Here is a 16,417-nt window from a genome sequence, read left to right as displayed (position 1 = left end):
TGTTTTATGCTTTAAAAGTTTGCTATTTGGGGAATTTAAATTGTGCTTCTCTTCCTCTCAGGTGCTAAATTTTGGGTGGGCACAGGTGAGACCCCCCGCCTTGGTCCAGGCTGCTTTGCCCAAGCAAGAGCCCAGCTCCATGAATCCTTTAAATCCCAACTGCTTGTTGGGATTCTGCCTTTTTTTAATCCCAAACTAACTGCTGTTTGTGAGTGTGAACATTCAGGGTGTGAAAACACAACCCCCCAGCTTGGCCAAAGAAATGACCTTTTCCTTCCATTCAGCCCTGAGGAGATTGGATGCTGGACTTGGTTTAGAAATTAAAATGTTTATTATAAAACAGAGGAACTAAAAATCCAGCTGCCATCCTGGTGGGAAAGAGAAATTGGTTGGTGGGGGGGGGCAGGGGGTCACAGAGTCCCCTGGTCCTGCTGGGCCACATCTGCCAGCCTCATGTTCTGCCACATGAACTCGATGAAGGTGGAAGCCTGGAGCAGGCGGCTCAGCCTCTGGAAGTGGCGCTCTGCAAGGACGGGAGGGCTCCGGGTCACGGGGGAGGCAGCAGAACCCGGCCCTCCACTGTGGAGCCGGGCTGGGAGAGCTGGGAATGCCCAGCCTGGAGAAGGGAACACTCCAGGGAGAGCTCCAGGGCCTAAAGGGGCTCCAGGAGAGCTGGAGAGGGACTTTGGATAAGGGATGGAGGGACAGGACACAGGGAATGGCTCCCACTGCCAGAGGGCAGGGCTGGATGGGAGATTGGGAATTGGGAATTGTTCCCTGTGAGGGTGGGCAGGCCCTGGCACAGGGTGCCCAGAGCAGCTGTGGCTGATCCCTGGCAGTGCCCAAAGCCAGGCTGGACACAGCAGCCTGGGATGGTGGAAGGTGTCCCTGCCATGGCAGGGGTGGATTAACTGACCTGCCCCTTCCACCCCAAACCATTCCACGATCCCTGATCCGGGTCAGCACCTCCAGCCCACGCCTGTCCCCACAGGGCTCACCCGTGTAGGGCAGCAGAGACTCCACAGCAGATTTAATCCCCGAGAACTGCAGGAGGGTGTCGGGTGCCTCGTGCTTCAGGAGCGTCTCCACGACGGCCTGGGCCTCGTGGCAGTTCCGGGAGTTGGTGTTCCACGTCACCAGGAACGCCAGCACGGCCTCTGTGGGGGAAGGAAGCCTGGCCAGGCTGGCACACAGCACAGCCCACCCTGCAGAACATCCCTGGGCTCTCAGGGAGTTCAGTTCCCACACAGCGGCACTCCCCATCCCTGGAAGTGCCCAAAGCCAGGTCCTGGTCTAGTGGAAGGTGTCTCAGCCCATGGCAGAGGGTAAAACTGAACAAATCTCCCAGCCCAAACCATTCCAGGATTGTAGGACTCTAATTTCAGGTGGCAGAACAAGCGTCTGACCTGAGAGCTTTCAGCACTTCGATCGTGCCACAAACCTTTCTGATCCTTGCGGAGCCGAACAATGTTCTCTTCCAGGTGCCTCCTGCCCTCAGGCTCCCTGAGGATGGCTGGAGAGAGAAACGACAGCAGGGACACCCTGGGTGATGTCACTCAGGGGAAACTGAGGCTTTCAGACTAATTATTGGACTTTGTAGCCTTGAATTAGCTGGAAGAGGTGTCCAGGAAAGGAGAGAGGGCAGGAAATGCCTTCAGAGCACGCTCTGGACTCACCCTTGACCACGGTCAGCACCGTGTGCGGCCGGTCCAGGGAGATGGCCAGGCCCAGAGCTTTGAGGTACCTCTTCTCATGGAGAAGGTTAGAAAGCTCTTGCTCTCTGGAAAACAAATCAGGGGTGGACAGTAAGACCAATCTTTAGGTGCTGGAAAAAAAACAAAACTACAGAAAAAGCAGCAGATTTGGCAATAACAGTTAAGAAGTTTGTGGTGCTCGTCAACAAATGCCTCAATTCCCTCACTCCAATACTGGGATCAGGTGGAGCTGGAGGGCTCCAGGTGTGGACAGTTCCACTGCACAGTTTGCCTTTCACAGCTCTTTATGGCACAAGATCAACTCACTTCATAATCTGCTCCTCCTGTTTAGCCTGTGCTTCTTCCTCCTCAATTTCAGTCACATCCTATTAAAAAAAAACAGGATAAAACTTGATCAAATCCTGCTTTAATACAGAAGGGTTTTGATTTAGCCATCGAGTGATGTGGAGACCAGTTTCTGCAGCAAAATCCCGGGGTCAAGTAATTTAAATGATAAATCCAGCGATTTCCAACTTCCCTCCAAAGCTCCAGTGCTGGGGCCCATCTGCTGCTCTGGGGACATCCAGGATGGCCAAAAAATACCCCCAAACCCCAAGATCAGCCTTGTTGGCCTAATTTCAAACTGCAGACAAGGAGAACACACGAGAAACAAGCCACTGAGAGCCTGAGCTCTCCAATTACCCCAATTGTTAACCCAGGGAGGAAGCAGCCCCCGTGCTGTACCTGCCACAGGGTGATGCAGGAGTCACTGGAGGCTGTCACGACCATGTCATCTTTCCTGTTGGAGTGAAGGCCCCAGATTTTATCTTCATGGCCATCTAACGTTTTCACACACTCGTTTGTTTTAATTGTCCACAGTTTCAAGAGACCGTCAGATCCACTTTTGGAAGAGAAACACAACAGAAAGAATCACTGCACAAATCCATTCTTGCTATGTCCCACCTCAAGTATCAGATGGATTTGTCCTATCCCAATTCCTTCCAAACAGGAGCAGAAATAACCAAAAACGTGGAGGGCAAGATGCACCCTTAGCTTTGTCTACTGAGTTTGTCCCAACCCAGCAATGCCACAGCAGCCACATGGGACACCTGGGGAGGAGGAAGATTAAAATAATCTCTACAGAAAGCCTGGCCTAAACATGGCATCTTCCTATAACTCTTCCCAAAGATTCTTTGGACGCAAGAGTCTTTCCTCTTGGTGCTGATGACGAGCTCAGATATTCCCTTAACTCTGGAACCTCCCCAGAGCCCTGGGCAGGCACAAACCTGCTGAGCAGCTGAGCCCCTCTGCTCACAAAGATGATCTTCAGCACTGAGGCATCGTGGCCTTCAAAGGTCTGCAAAACAGAAAGGAAGCTCAGCAGTGCCAGGCCTTTGGAGAGACCCCGAAGGGTCCCATTTACTCATGAAGCCCAAAGAAATAAGCTCCAAGTTTTGGAAGGATCCTTAAGGAACCTCAAGGTTTCGCCCAGAGCAAGAGGCAAAGTTCTCATCACCTTCAGGCAGCTGAAGTCCCGAAGTCCCCAAAGCTTCAGGGTCCCATCAGCCGAGGAGGTGGCCAGGACCTGATCCACAGGGGAGAACTGCACACACCAGATGCCACGTTTGTGCCCAGAGAAAACCCCCAGGAGGGAGCAGTCGGAGCAGGACCAGAGCTTGGCCAGCCGGTCCTGCGAGCCCGTGGCCAGCAGTTTGTCATTGGGGGACACTGCCACGCTGTTGATGTCCTGGGGAAGCCACAAGAGGAGGAGGGAGAGGGTCAGGCCTTGGCTCTGGCTGTGGGACACGGAACAAACGGAGGCTGCAGCGCAGGAGGGAGGCTGGAGCACTGAAAGCTCAGGTGGAGCTGTACCTTGTCATGGCCCCTCTCAGTCACCCTGGCATGGAGGGGCTCTGGACTGGAGATCAAGGCTGCTTTTGCTTTGGAAGTGAGGGATTCCGGGATGTTCCAGATCTTGATGGTGCAGTCCTGGCTGCTGGTCACGACAAAGCTTTCCCTCAGCCTGAGAGGAATGAAACCATCAAGGGCAGGGAAACAATTCCGTGGTTTCTCCTCCCTGACTGGGATCTCCACACTCAGCCGCTGCTGGGGTGAGGAAGGAGTGGCTTCATGGCTTTCCAAGCCCTCTCATTTCAGAGGGACTCCCCCATCCCTGGGAGTATCCAAGGCCAGGCTGGACAGTGGAAGGTCCCTGCCCGTGGCAGGGGGTGGCACTGGAGGACATTTAAGGCCCCTTCCAACCCAAACCATCCCATGATCCCTTCACACTCAGGCACCACGAGAAGCTGGGAGCAGGGATGAGAAGCAGCACAGCTGGGAGGGGGACAGCACCCACCAGGACATTCCCTTCCCTCCCTCCCTCCCCCAGTCTGTGTTACCTGGAGCAGGCGACGGCGCCCACGCCGTGGGCATGGCCCAGGCCCTGGGCCACACAGGTGACCCTGCCAGCCCTGCCCATGCGCCACACCCGCATGCTTCTGTCCTGGGGGAAGGACACAAATGCCTCAGTTGCCTGGGGAGGCAGCAGCTCCCTGTGCTTTCAGCACATCCCTGAGCCCCACTGGTCTCTGCTGCTCCAGCCCAAACCTTCATCTCTGTCTCGGCAGGTGGCAAGATCAGCCCCCACTCCGGGGCTCCTGCATGGAGGTTTATTTCTCCAGAAATAAATACAACTCTCCAGGTTGTATCAGAGCTTTGGTTGTGGGTCTGTCAGGGCTCTTGGCACCTTTTCCCTCCTCAATCTCACACTAACAACTTTCCTGAACTCTAACACCTTCTCCTTGGAGAAGGAAGTACCTCCTTCAGGCCAATAAAATACAACCCATTTCCCCAGGGACAATGTTAAAAAGGGATAGTGGGAGAACCTATTTGGGGCACGCAGCAGACAGGGATTGTATGAACAAAAAGCCCTTTCTGGAGTTCCAAAAATAACATAATTTTGCCCACAAGGATCACTAGGAATGAAGAGTTTCATTAAGTGGAGAACAGTGACACACCTTGGCACAGGTGACAAACATCAGGCCTTTCCTGAAGACATCCAAAGCCAGGATTGTTTCTAAACAGGAGAAATAAAAGCTGGTGGGTGCAGAGCAATGCTGAGATGGGACAACAGCAAGGAGTTAATGAGCCCAGTGCTTAATGAGCCCAGTTAATGAGCCAGGGGACAGGTCTGGGACACAACTGGTCCCTAAGGACTGAGTGTGTCACACACCTGCACCTTCAGCTCCAGTTTGAACTGATCTCAGGGACAGGGACAATGGGACACATCCTCTCTCCACACAACTCCCAAACCTGCTGCACCAGAACTCAGGGACTCCTCTCCAGCAGAGTTCCAGGAGAAGCTGGATAAAGGAAGAGCTGCCCAGGTGCCCCCAGGCCAGCACTGTCACCCACCTGTGTGGCCGTACAGGATCTGGCAGTGGGACGTTGCCAGCTCAAACACTTTCAGCTGGGGGCTGTTGGTGGCCACAACGATGTGAGAGTCACCAGGGCCCAGGAACTTCACATCCAGCACCTCCTCGTTGTATCCTGTGAGCTGCAAGGGGAACAGCCCAAGAGGGAAAAGGCAGCTGAAGGAGAAGGTGGGAGGGACTGGTTTTCATCTCATACTGGGTGTAATTTCTACACACAGGAGGCATTTCTGCCTAAGTCTGTTCTGCTTTCTCCTTCCTTTGTGGGTCTCTGGGCAGCATTTTCCCCCAAACCAGTGGGATTCTCTGGCCCCAAGGAGCAATTCCAGGACAGGCTGGAGCCAAGGGCGCCCTTGGTGCTTCTTCCAGGAGCAGAGCTGCTCCTGGAGCACGGACAAAGGGACAGGGAGGCTGAGGGCTGTCACCTGCTTCCTGAGCTGGAGGCTTTGAGCATCATAGAAGACGATGTTGTGCTCCATGGACACGGTGAGGATCTCGTTCCTGGCGGGCACAAACTGGCACTGGGAGAGGCTGCGCTCGCTCGGCTCCTCCCGCAGCGCGAAGGGCACGGGCTGGGTGTGCACACAGGCAGCTGTGGCCACATCCCACACCCTCAGGATGCCTGGGAAAACAGGAGGAACCGTGGCACAGCCACTGCTTTTCACAGTGGATGTCCAGGGAACGTCATCCAAACCACGGCGGGAAAAGCCACACGGCTCCAAGGCAAGACTGGGCAGGATGCAGTGGCTGGAAAAGCCTCAAGGTTTTGCTTCTTTGGTGCAGATCAAACTCATCGAGTTTGAAAATAGAGATAAATGTGTCTGAGTACGACATGGATCTGTGCCTGCTCCATCCTGCTCATCCACTCCTGCCCAAGGAACTCAGGAGCAGGCTCTGCTCTCCCGCCAAGGCTCCTGCCACATGGAGAACACACAGCCCAGGAATAACAGCAGTGAAGTGACTGAAGTGCCACCCTTCAGGCTCCAAAAGTGACACTCACCTTTGCTGCCAGCTGTGACAAAGTGCAGCCCTTGTTTCTTCACACCCAGCTGAGAGAAATCTCCGTCTTCAGGCAACAACACAGCGGCTTCCACGGTCTGCAAGAGTCAGAGAGGCACAGACCCAGGGCTGAAAACCCCTGGGAAGGGGAGAAACCTGATTTCACAACCTACAGACCCTAAAGAGGGAGACCATGGCCTAGAAACTACAGAGGGCCTCAAAGGAAGAAACAAAAAGCAGTTTCACCTCGTAGACAGGGATGGTTCGTTTGCTCTGCCTGGTCTCCAGGTCCCAGACCATGCAGATCTTGTCACGGCCAGAGCTGCAGATGAAAAGCTCGGTTTTAGTGCTAAACCTGTTCAGCTTGGGTCTGGGTGCAAATTTGGTACTGTGGGAGCTCAAAACCTCTTCTGGAAAGGCCATGGGAGAGAGGGCAGCAGCATTCCCTGTGCCAGCACAGGCCACTGCCAGGAACACAGGCAGGTTGGACGAGGCTTGGAGCACCCTGGCACAGTGGGAGGCGTCCCTGCCCATGGCAGGGGTGGCACTGGATGGGCTTTGAGGTCCCTTCCAACCCAAACCATTCCATGGTTCCAATGCACAGGTGCTGACACCCACTGAGCACTTGCACCACCCCTTCCCCTCACAGCAGAACCCGCCCAGACCCTCCAGGACCCCCGGGTGCTGCAGGAGGTGAAGGGATGGAGGCCCAAGCCCTGCCAGGAGGTACCTGAGGAGGCTGTTCCCATCTGCAAAGGCCAGCGAGGTGACAGCACTGAAGTGTCCCTCCAGCACTGCCACACACTTGCTGGAGCTCAGGTCCCAGATGCGGATCTTGTAATCGATGGAGGAGGAGAAGAGCTGCAGGCGGGAGATGTCGGGGTGGAACTCCACCAGGCTGGGCAGGAGCAGAGGGACAGGGCAGGAATGAACCACCCAACCTTTCAGTGATGCACATCCCACAGCAGGAATGAACCACCCAGCCTTTCAGTGATGCACATCCCACAGCAGGAATGAACCACCCAGCCTTTCAGTGATGCACATCCCACAGCAGGAATGAACCACCCAGCCTTTCAGTGATGCACATCCCACAGCAGGAATGAACCACCCAGCCTTTCAGTGATGCACATCCCACAGCAGGAATGAACCACCCAGCCTTTCAGTGATGCACATCCCACAGCAGGAATGAACCACCCAGCCTTTCAGTGATGCACATCCCACAGCAGGAATGAACCACCCAGCCTTTCAGTGATGCACATCCCACAGCAGGACAGCTTGGGTGGGCTCAGAGCATCCTGGGCTAGTGGGAGGTGTCCCCTGCCCAACAGTTCTGTGATTCCATGAAAATTCCTGACCAAACTGTTTCCTCTCTGGGCAGAATCAGCCGTAACCCTGCTCTCAGAAAGCAGGAAGAGCCCAGACCCCGCTTGGAATGCACCTTTGTGTTGCATTAACTCAAGGATTGCACCTCAATCCCAGTATCCCAGCACAGCCAGGGCCTGACAAACAGGACTGCTCCTTACTGTACCACTCCAGAGGATCCTTTCAGGTTGTGTGTGCAGTAGTGCTTGGTCATATCCCAGATCTTAATGGTGCTGTCACAGCCACCTGGGAAGAGAAGGACACCCGAGCTCTGGAGGAGAGAGCCGTGGCAACTCCAGCAGATCCCAGACAGGGCACGGCCCCGGGCCCTGAACCTCTGCTGGCCCTGCCCTGGGAGGTGCTCCGGGAGCAGGAAACCCCCTCTGTGCCAAAGCTGGCTCCTACCTGTGGCCAGCAGCGTGGCCGTGGGGTCGAAGGCCATGGTGGCCACGGGCGCGGTGTGCACGGCTCGCCAGGTGCGCTCACACCTGGGCTCCCTCCAGCGCCAGCGGCGCAGCAGCAGCGCCCGGCTCCCCGTCACCAGCACCTGGGGACAGCGGGGCAGGGACAGCCTCAGCCAGGGCCGGGCCTGGGCTTCCTGCTGCTCCCACACGGCACGGGGAGCGCGGGGGAGCCCAGGCTGTGGGCAGCGCCGGGCGTGACCCACGGATCTGTGACCCATGGATCTGTGTGACCCACGGATCTGTGTGACCCACGGATCTGTGACCCATGGCTTTGTGTGACCCACGGATCTGTGTGACCCACGGATCTGTGACCCATGGATCTGTGTGACCCACGGATCTGTGTGACCCACGGATCTGTGAGTGACCCACGGATCTGGGTGACCCACGGATCTGTGACACCCACGGATCTGTGACCCATGGATCTGTGAGTGACCCACGGATCTGGGTGACCCACGGATCTGTGACACCCACGGATCTGTGACCCATGGATCTGGGTGACCCAAGGATCTGTGTGACCCACGGATCTGGGTGACCCACGGATCTGTGTGACCCATGGATCTGTGACCCACGGATCTGTGTGACCCACGGATCTGTGTGACCCATGGATCTGTGACCCATGGATCTGTGACCCACGGATCTGTGACCCACGGATCTGTGTGACCCACGGATCTGTGAGTGACCCACGGATCTGAGTGACCCACGGATCTGTGAGTGACCCACGGATCTGTGTGACCCACGGATCTGTGACCCATGGCTTTGTGTGATCCATGGATCTGCGTGACCCACGGATCTGTGAGTGACCCACGGCTCTGTGACCCATGGATCTGTGTGACCCACGGATCTGGGTGACCCACGGATCTGAGTGACCCACGGATCTGAGTGACCCACGGATCTGTGAGTGACCCACGGATCTGAGTGACCCACGGATCTGTGAGTGACCCACGGATCTGTGTGACCCATGGATCTGTGACCCACGGATCTGGGTGACCCACGGATCTGTGTGACCCACGGATCTGGGTGACCCATGGATCTGTGACCCACGGATCTGTGACCCATGGATCTGTGTGACCCACGGATCTGTGACCCATGGCTCTGTGTGACCCACGGATCTGTGTGACCCACGGCTCTGTGACCCATGGATCTGTGTGACCCACGGATCTGTGACCCATGGCTCTGTGTGACCCATGGATCTGTGTGACCCACGGATCTGTGACCCATGGCTCTGTGTGACCCATGGATCTGTGTGACCCACGGATCTGTGACCCATGGCTCTGTGTGACCCACGGATCTGTGTGACCCATGGATCTGTGACCCATGGATCTGGGTGACCCACGGCTCTGGGTGACCCATGGATCTGTGAGTGACCCATGGATCTGTGAGTGACCCACGGCTCTGGGTGACCCATGGATCTGTGTGACCCACGGCTCTGGGTGTGACCCATGGCCCTGAGAGTGCCCCAGAGCTCTGGGTGACCCACGGCTCTGTGTGACACACAGCTCTGTGTGACCCACGGATCTGTGTGACCCACGGCTCTGAGTGTGACCCATGGCCCAGAGAGTGCCCCAGAGCTCTGGGTGACCCACGGCCCCGAGTGTGACCCACAGCTCTGAGAGTGACCCACAGCCCCGAGCATGACCCCCTGAGAAGGCTCCCGGGGACCTCAGGAAGCACACAGGGTGTGGAACAGAACCATGGAATATCCCCAGCTGGAAGGGATGCACAAGGATCGTCGAGTCCGAGCCCTGGCCCTGCACGGACTCCCCAAAATTCCCCCCATTCCTGGCTCAGCCTGTCCCAGGCTGCTCACGGCCCCCAGCACAAACCCACCTCGTCATCAGGGCTCAGCACGAATGCTGTGACATCCTCTTCCTCATCCTGGGAAAACAGAATGGGAATGCCACGGTTAATCCGTCCCTGGAGAGATCTCCGAGCTCCCTTCTCCACGCGGCTCTGCTGACACCGAGCACAGCTCGGGGACCGCCCAAAACCTTAATGGTCCGTTCCCAGCCTCCCTGCACTCCTCACTCCTGCGAGCTTTGTATCCACACTGAGAAAACTCTCCGGGAGCCTCGCAAACCGCTCAGGAGCGGCCGATCCCGGTCACCTGCTGGAGGCTGTGCAGGAGCGCTCCCGTTTCCACATCGATGACGTTGACTTTGCTCCCACAGGGGCAGAACATGAACTTCCCATCGCGGCTGATCTGCAGAAAAGGGACCGGGGACGTTAGAGCCAGGAGGCGCGACATTCCCCGGTGTCCCTCCAGAGCCGGGATTACCTGGATTCGCCCTCCTTTGTAGAACGGCTCGATCTTCCGCGTCGCGGCGTAGCTGGAAGGGAAAGAGACGCGCGGCAAGGCCCCGTTAAAGCGGAGCGGCGGCGGCCCGGCCCAGCCCGGCCCCTCGCTCGCCCCCGCAGCCCCAGCCCGGTCCCGCCGGTGCCTCACTTGCTCTTGAAGCGCACGGGGACGGCGGCGGCGGCCGGCTCCGAGTCCGCCATGGCCGCGGCCCACGTGCTTCCGGCCGGCACTTCCGGGAAGTGAGGGAGCACTTCCGGCCCCTCCAGTGACGTGAGCGAGGGGCGCCGGCAGCGCCACGCGGGGCGCGGGCAAGGCGCGGCTCCGGGAACGGGATCAAAGCTCCCGTTCCTCCGGGAAAGCGGCGGCAGCCCGGCCCCGAGCGGCTCCTGCGCTGCATCTCCTCCGCCATCCGGAGCGCTCTCCAGCAAAACCGCCCCGAGGAAGCGTGAAATAGAACTTTGGATAATTACAAAGAAAAAGAGACGCTCCATCTTTTACGCATTCCGTCTTTTATTGCACGTTAAAATATAAAAACGAATCGTTGCCAGCCGCGACTCCCGCGTCGCCGTCCATCACGGCAGCCCCGTGCTCTTCACCGCTCCTCCGGGGAAGGGATCGCCGTGGGAGCGGCAGCGCAGCCCCGAACGGCACCTGGAGCAGGGAACAAAGCTGAGAGCCGGCCCCTCGAGCCCCGCGGGGCCCGCAGGGGGGCACGGCGCTTATGGGAACATGGGTTTCATTGCCCACACACAGCGGGCAATAAGCTTAATGTTCCCGATGCTCTGGGCGCCGTTATCTCACCCGGGGACACGGCAGACCCCGAATGATTTTCAGACCGCGCCGGGCGCTACCGCGGCCCCCCGGGAGCGCCGTGCCGGGACGCTCCCTGCAGCCCAGCCGGCCGGGCTCCGGCTCGGGCAGCACCATAACCATTTCCCAGCAGCGTTCTCCAGAGGCGGAAGGCGCAGGGAAGGAGGGCGATGCGGCAGTGCCCTCCCTGCCGCGCACCCGCAGCTCCTCACCTGCCGCCGCCCCGCCGCGCTCTGCGCGCTCCGGCCCTGCGCGCCCCTTTAGCGCGGGAGCCGCGCCCGCCCCGCGCTCTGTATAATTCAGCACGAACCGTCCATTCCCGCCCGCGGTGTATTCCTCATTCAGCTTGCGGGGCTGGCGCTGCTCTCGCGAGATGCCCCGCGCGGTATAAATAGCGCGCGGTGCCACAGCGCGGCCTTCTACGCTGAGGGATCACGTAAGTATGGCGGCGGCGGCGGCCCGGCCCGGCCCGGCGCATCCGGCGCCATCCGCGCCCGCCGCGGCCCGCCTGACGTCCCGCTTTGTTCCAGCAAATGGCGGACGACGCCGGTGCTGCGGGAGGAGCGGGAGCGGCCCGCGGGGGCTTCCGCGGTGGATTCGGGACCGGGCTGCGGGGCCGCGGGCGCGGCCGCGGGAGAGGCCGCGGGAGAGGCCGCGGGGCCCGCGGAGGTAAAGCCGAGGATAAGGAGGTGAGCGGGGATGCGGGACGGGGGTGCTGCCAGCCCCGAGGGTGGGCCAGCACAGCCGGGTCCCGGCTGGTGCTGCCGCCTGGTGACTCTTGCCCGTGGATTTCTCTGCCAGTGGATTCCTGTCACCAAACTCGGTCGCCTGGTCAAGGATATGAAGATCAAGTCTCTTGAGGAGATCTATCTCTTCTCGCTTCCCATCAAGGTGAGGTGCTGTGGACGTGGAAGCGAAGGGTCAGGGAGATGCTCCAAGAGCCAGCAGGGAGATCAGGGGTTGTTCACCTGGGGAAGGGAAGGCTCCGGGGACACCTCAGAGCCTAAAGGGGCTCCAGGAGAGCTGGAGAGGGATTTGGGGTAGGATCAGATGGGATATTGGGAAGGAATTGTTCCTTGTAAAGGTGGTGAGGCGCAGATTCATTCCTACAGAAGCTGTGGCTGCCCCTGGGTCCCTGGCAGTGTCCCAGGCCAGGCTGGCTGGGGCTTGGAGCAGCCTGGGACAGAGGAAGGTGTCCCTGCCCTTGGGAGGGGGTTGGATTAGCTGGCCTTTGAGGTCCCTGTCAGCCCAAACCATCCCAGATTCCGTGATTCCCGTGTGCTCAGTGCCTGACTCTTGCAGGAGTCGGAGATCATCGATTTCTTCCTGGGCTCCTCGCTGAAAGATGAGGTGCTGAAGATTATGCCTGTGCAGAAACAGACCCGTGCTGGGCAGCGCACCAGGTTCAAGGTAATCCTGTTTTTCTGGATCCTCCTGTTCACAGCTTCCCTGTCTGCATTTTTAGTGGCATTTTAATGACTCCAAATCTCTTCTACTGTCACATCTAGTAAATAAGTATTTTGCTGTGAGGACTATTAGTAGTTTGTTAAATGTATTAACTTTAAAATATCAGTGAACATGTGCAGATGTTCTTTAAACCAGCACTGGCCCAGAAGTCGGGCTGCAAGACTTTCAAACTTCTTTTTAAGAAGACTTTTCTGACACGGCAAAATTCAGTTGTTCTTGCACAGCAGTGTTGGGTTTCCAGGGAGAACTGTTGGTTATAAGTAGGGAATGCTGTCGTGGGGAGTTCTGACCAGAGCGAGGCTGCAGCAGGGAATTGAATCCCAGTGCTTGGCTGGTTCTGGCTGAAGGACGAACTCTGAGGGGAAGAACGGGTTTTGAGAACCGTGTGTAGGGTTTGGGGGTGAGCTGTGAGACCCAGCTGAGCACACACCACGGCGTTAGCCCTGCGTGGAGCACCGAAAACTCCTCTTCTGCCTGCAGGCGTTCGTCGCCATCGGGGACTACAACGGCCACGTGGGGCTGGGGGTGAAGTGCTCCAAGGAGGTGGCCACGGCCATCCGCGGGGCCATCATCCTGGCCAAGCTGTCCATCGTGCCCGTGCGACGCGGCTACTGGGGCAACAAGATCGGGAAGCCGCACACGGTGCCCTGCAAGGTGAGCGTCCCCCTGGCCTGGCCCTGGGGCTCTTTGGGGCGGTGCTCTGGGGCTGAGCCCTCGTGTCCCCGCAGGTCACCGGGCGCTGCGGCTCCGTGCTGGTGCGCCTGATCCCGGCCCCCCGCGGCACCGGCATCGTGTCCGCCCCCGTCCCCAAGAAGCTGCTGATGATGGCTGGCATCGATGACTGCTACACGTCGGCGCGGGGCTGCACGGCCACCCTCGGCAACTTCGGTGAGCTCTGGGGCTGGCACGGGGCCTGGGGCCACTTCTGCCGCTCGTGGGGCACAGCGCCTCCGTTTGGTGGTGGTGAAGGAGAAGCCGTGAGTTCTGCTGACAGTGCAGTCAGTCCTGCTGCAGGTTGTGTCACACTTAATGACACAAACGTGGGGTTTGCACCCTGGACACTCCTGAATCTCCCAATCTGCGCGATTGCACTTGTGTGCCGTAGTGTAATCGTCGTAACTGGAGAGAGAGAGCAACCTGAGCTTTGTGGGTTCGTCAGAGAGACCCTCGCTGTCTCCCTGGTCCTTTCAAAATTCCACATTTTCGTGACGGGGGTGTATTGGAGCTGTGGGTTGGATCAGCGGGCTGGTTCTGCAGCTGTTGACGGGCAGTGTGTGACATCTCTCTGCAGCTAAAGCCACCTTCGATGCCATCTCCAAAACCTACAGCTACCTGACTCCTGACCTCTGGAAAGAGACTGTCTTCACCAAGTCTCCTTACCAGGTAAGAGCATTTTGGTAACTCACAGCTCAAACCTTGCCCCTAAAATTTAATTTCTGTACCCAAAGTTTGGTAGGTATGGAGTTGAGCCACCCCAGCCCCAGTGCACACGAGGGGTGGGAGTGGTGCTGAGGAACCCGTGAGAGGGGTTTGGGGGAATAACCCCGTTGGTGTTTTTTGCAGGAGTTCACTGATCATCTGGCCAAGACCCACACGAGAGTGTCGGTGCAGAGGACCCAGGCAGCCGCTGTGGCCACCACCTAACGGGTTTTGTAGGAGAATAAAGTATCAGAGAACCAGGAGTCGGTGCTTGGTGTGACGGGGGTTGGTGCTCAGGGCAGCTGGGTCAAACCACTGAATGGGGTGGGTTGGAAAGGACCTGGAAGCTCATCCATGCTCCTGCCATGGGACACTTTCCACTAAACAATGCTGCTCCAAGCTCTGTCCAGCGTGGCCTTGGGCACTTCATCTTTACTGGGACTGAGGGAATTCAGAGCCAGGGCAGAGCAGCACACGGAATGTTCTGGAGGCTCGTGGAGGAGAGGAAAAGGTCCAGAGAACAAACCCCAACAGAGGCAGCAGCCCCAGGTGTTGGAGCTGAGGGCTTGCAGAGCTCTTTAAAGAACAAATACAGAGCCCAACTGTACAGATGTCTGTTTATTGTGGAGGCCAAGGAAGCAACATGCACTGGGATACCAGCACCGTGGAGGGAGGAACTGTTGCAGCTCTACTGATTTTCTTGTGCTGCTTTCCTCTCCTCCATCATCCTGTGCTTCTGCTTCATCAGGCATGTCCGTGCATTGCCGTGGTAACCTAGGTCACCGTCTGAAAAAGGAAAGGAGAGGCCTGAGCAGTGCCTCCCACGAGCCCTGTGTGTTTCAGAGCCCCCTTCCCTGCGTTTAGAGCCCTTGCCCTGTGTGCTGCTGCCACACTCACATCTGTCCTGGTAGGCCTTGGTGACCTGTGCCAGCAGCGCCACCTCCTTGGCGCAGTTCTGGAACTGGTTGGGCCCTTCCCTCTGCTTGCACGCAGCCACCCTCTCCCGGACTATCTCCACGATTTCCTGATCGACCATCCTGCGGGAAAGATGGTGAGCAGTGCAACAGCAGCCACGAGACGACAGAAAAGTTGAACCAAGGGGTGAGGACACCCTCTGGAATGTCAGCCCTGGGATTTTCAGCGCCCTGGTCCCTAATGCCACCATGCCCAGACAGGGACAGCAGGACCACTGATGTTTAATGGGGTGGGCTGGAGGTGCTGCCTCAGCACCCCAGCATCCACCAAGATGCTGCAGGTCCCAGAGCTGTGTGCTCTGCTGTGGCCTCGCCTGGGGACAGTCCAGGGGCAGCCCTACCTGTCCCTCCTCCACTGAGCCTCGGCCTCGTAGTAGCACAGGTAGTCACCCTCCAGGCACTGGCTCAGGTCAGGCACGCGGCGGAACTTCTGGTGGTAGTAGTAGAACTTGTTCTTGTTCTGCCACCGCTCGATCCAGTCTGCAGGGACAGCCCGGTCACACACCCCGAGGGCAGCACAGCCCCGGAGCTGGCACTGCCCTGGTGCCACCTTCCCCAGCAGCAGCAGCGGGTCCACAGTGCCCAGCTCATGCCCAGCTGTGTGTCTGCTCCGCTGTGCTGTGTCCCATGTCCTGTCCCCGCTGTGTTACTGTGTCCCTGCACCTCTCCCAGTGTGAGCTGTGTCCCGATGTCCCTGTATCTGTCACAGTGTCCGTGCTATCTCATGTCCCGGTCCCACTACCTATATTGTGTTGTCTGTGTCCCATGTCCCTGTGTCTGTCCTACTACCCAAGCTGTGTTCTTGTCTGTCCCATGTCCCTGTGTCCGTGCTGTGTTCTGCGTGTCCCCTGTCTATGTATGCTCGTCTACACGTTGTGTCTCATGTCCCTGTGTCTGCCCCTCTGTCCACGCCGCGTATCTGTCTGTCTCCCATGCCCCTACGTCCATGCTGTGTTCTTGTCAACGTGCCATGTCCCAGTGTCCTGTCCCTCTGCCTGTGCTGTTACTGTCAGGACCGGTGTCCCTGTGTCCCTGTGTCCTTGCGGGTGCCCTTTGCCTGTCCGGGTGGCCGTGTCCTCACGCCTTTGCCCCGTGCCCCGGTGTGCCCATCCCGGTGTCCCCGTCCCCGCGTCGCTGCTCAACTCCCACGGGGCGGGGGCCGGGGGTGGGGGAGAGGATGTCTCGTCCCGCCGCTACCTCGGATGAAGGTGACGGGCGCGTCGAAGACATAGTTGAAGGCGGTCTGGAAGTAGTCGACGGGGTTGGGCACCGACGTGGTCCTCTCGGAGACGGGGGTGCGGGTCGGCGGCACCTTGTACGCCTCCCAGTCGTGATCCTCCGGCATCGCGGCGGCGGCGCGGAAAGATGGCGGCGACCCCTGAGGGGGCGGGAGCGCGGCAATATGGCGGCGACCCCCCCCCCCCCCGAGGGGGCCGGGCGCGGGAATGCGGCGGCGGCCCCGGGGCACGCCGGGAGTTGTAGTCCGCGGCTCCCTCCTCCG

At 58.5% G+C, this 16,417-nt stretch overlaps 3 protein-coding genes, 1 long non-coding RNA gene and 2 other non-coding genes across 6 annotated transcripts; 2 read left to right on the top strand and 4 right to left on the bottom strand.

The window, feature by feature from the left end:
- Positions 1-308: 308 nt before the first annotated feature.
- Positions 309-10,467, bottom strand: TBL3 (transducin beta like 3). The gene is made up of 22 exons (XM_053957995.1): positions 10,394-10,467; positions 10,226-10,277; positions 10,055-10,150; positions 9,778-9,825; positions 7,892-8,033; positions 7,648-7,732; positions 6,855-7,022; positions 6,371-6,446; positions 6,126-6,222; positions 5,551-5,747; positions 5,109-5,250; positions 4,712-4,770; positions 4,094-4,197; positions 3,567-3,717; positions 3,211-3,441; positions 2,981-3,051; positions 2,439-2,595; positions 2,022-2,080; positions 1,677-1,780; positions 1,442-1,513; positions 999-1,157; positions 309-523 (listed from the first exon to the last, which is right to left on the bottom strand). The coding sequence occupies exons 1-22, from the start codon at positions 10,444-10,446 to the stop codon at positions 411-413; spliced, it is 2,436 nt and encodes an 811-aa protein (XP_053813970.1). The 5' UTR covers positions 10,447-10,467; the 3' UTR covers positions 309-410.
- A 269-nt stretch (positions 10,468-10,736) lies between these two features.
- On the bottom strand, positions 10,737-11,262 carry LOC128796022 (uncharacterized). Its single transcript, XR_008433701.1, has 2 exons — positions 11,048-11,262; positions 10,737-10,897 (listed from the first exon to the last, which is right to left on the bottom strand). It is a non-coding gene; the product is annotated as an uncharacterized LOC128796022 (long non-coding RNA).
- Positions 10,964-11,085, bottom strand: LOC128796461 (small nucleolar RNA ACA64). The gene has a single exon (XR_008433816.1). It is a non-coding gene; the product is annotated as a small nucleolar RNA ACA64 (small nucleolar RNA).
- Positions 11,263-11,561: 299 nt separating the features above from the next.
- On the top strand, positions 11,562-14,205 carry RPS2 (ribosomal protein S2). Its single transcript, XM_053957246.1, has 7 exons — positions 11,562-11,745; positions 11,858-11,947; positions 12,359-12,466; positions 13,004-13,177; positions 13,252-13,411; positions 13,815-13,906; positions 14,087-14,205. The coding sequence occupies exons 1-7, from the start codon at positions 11,590-11,592 to the stop codon at positions 14,165-14,167; spliced, it is 861 nt and encodes a 286-aa protein (XP_053813221.1). The 5' UTR covers positions 11,562-11,589; the 3' UTR covers positions 14,168-14,205.
- On the top strand, positions 13,591-13,726 carry LOC128796459 (small nucleolar RNA SNORA64/SNORA10 family). The gene has a single exon (XR_008433814.1). It is a non-coding gene; the product is annotated as a small nucleolar RNA SNORA64/SNORA10 family (small nucleolar RNA).
- A 340-nt stretch (positions 14,206-14,545) lies between the features above and the next one.
- On the bottom strand, positions 14,546-16,330 carry NDUFB10 (NADH:ubiquinone oxidoreductase subunit B10). The gene is made up of 4 exons (XM_053957250.1): positions 16,114-16,330; positions 15,258-15,396; positions 14,840-14,979; positions 14,546-14,728 (listed from the first exon to the last, which is right to left on the bottom strand). Exons 1-4 carry the CDS (start codon positions 16,259-16,261, stop codon positions 14,631-14,633), a joined length of 525 nt encoding a protein of 174 aa, XP_053813225.1. The 5' UTR covers positions 16,262-16,330; the 3' UTR covers positions 14,546-14,630.
- Between the last annotated feature and the right edge of the window lie 87 nt (positions 16,331-16,417).

This window comes from Vidua chalybeata, chromosome 16, assembly GCF_026979565.1.
Source record: "Vidua chalybeata isolate OUT-0048 chromosome 16, bVidCha1 merged haplotype, whole genome shotgun sequence".
NCBI lineage: Eukaryota > Metazoa > Chordata > Aves > Passeriformes > Viduidae > Vidua > Vidua chalybeata.
The sequence above is the reverse complement of the archived record's forward strand: the minus strand, read 5'-3'. Positions and strand labels throughout refer to the sequence as shown.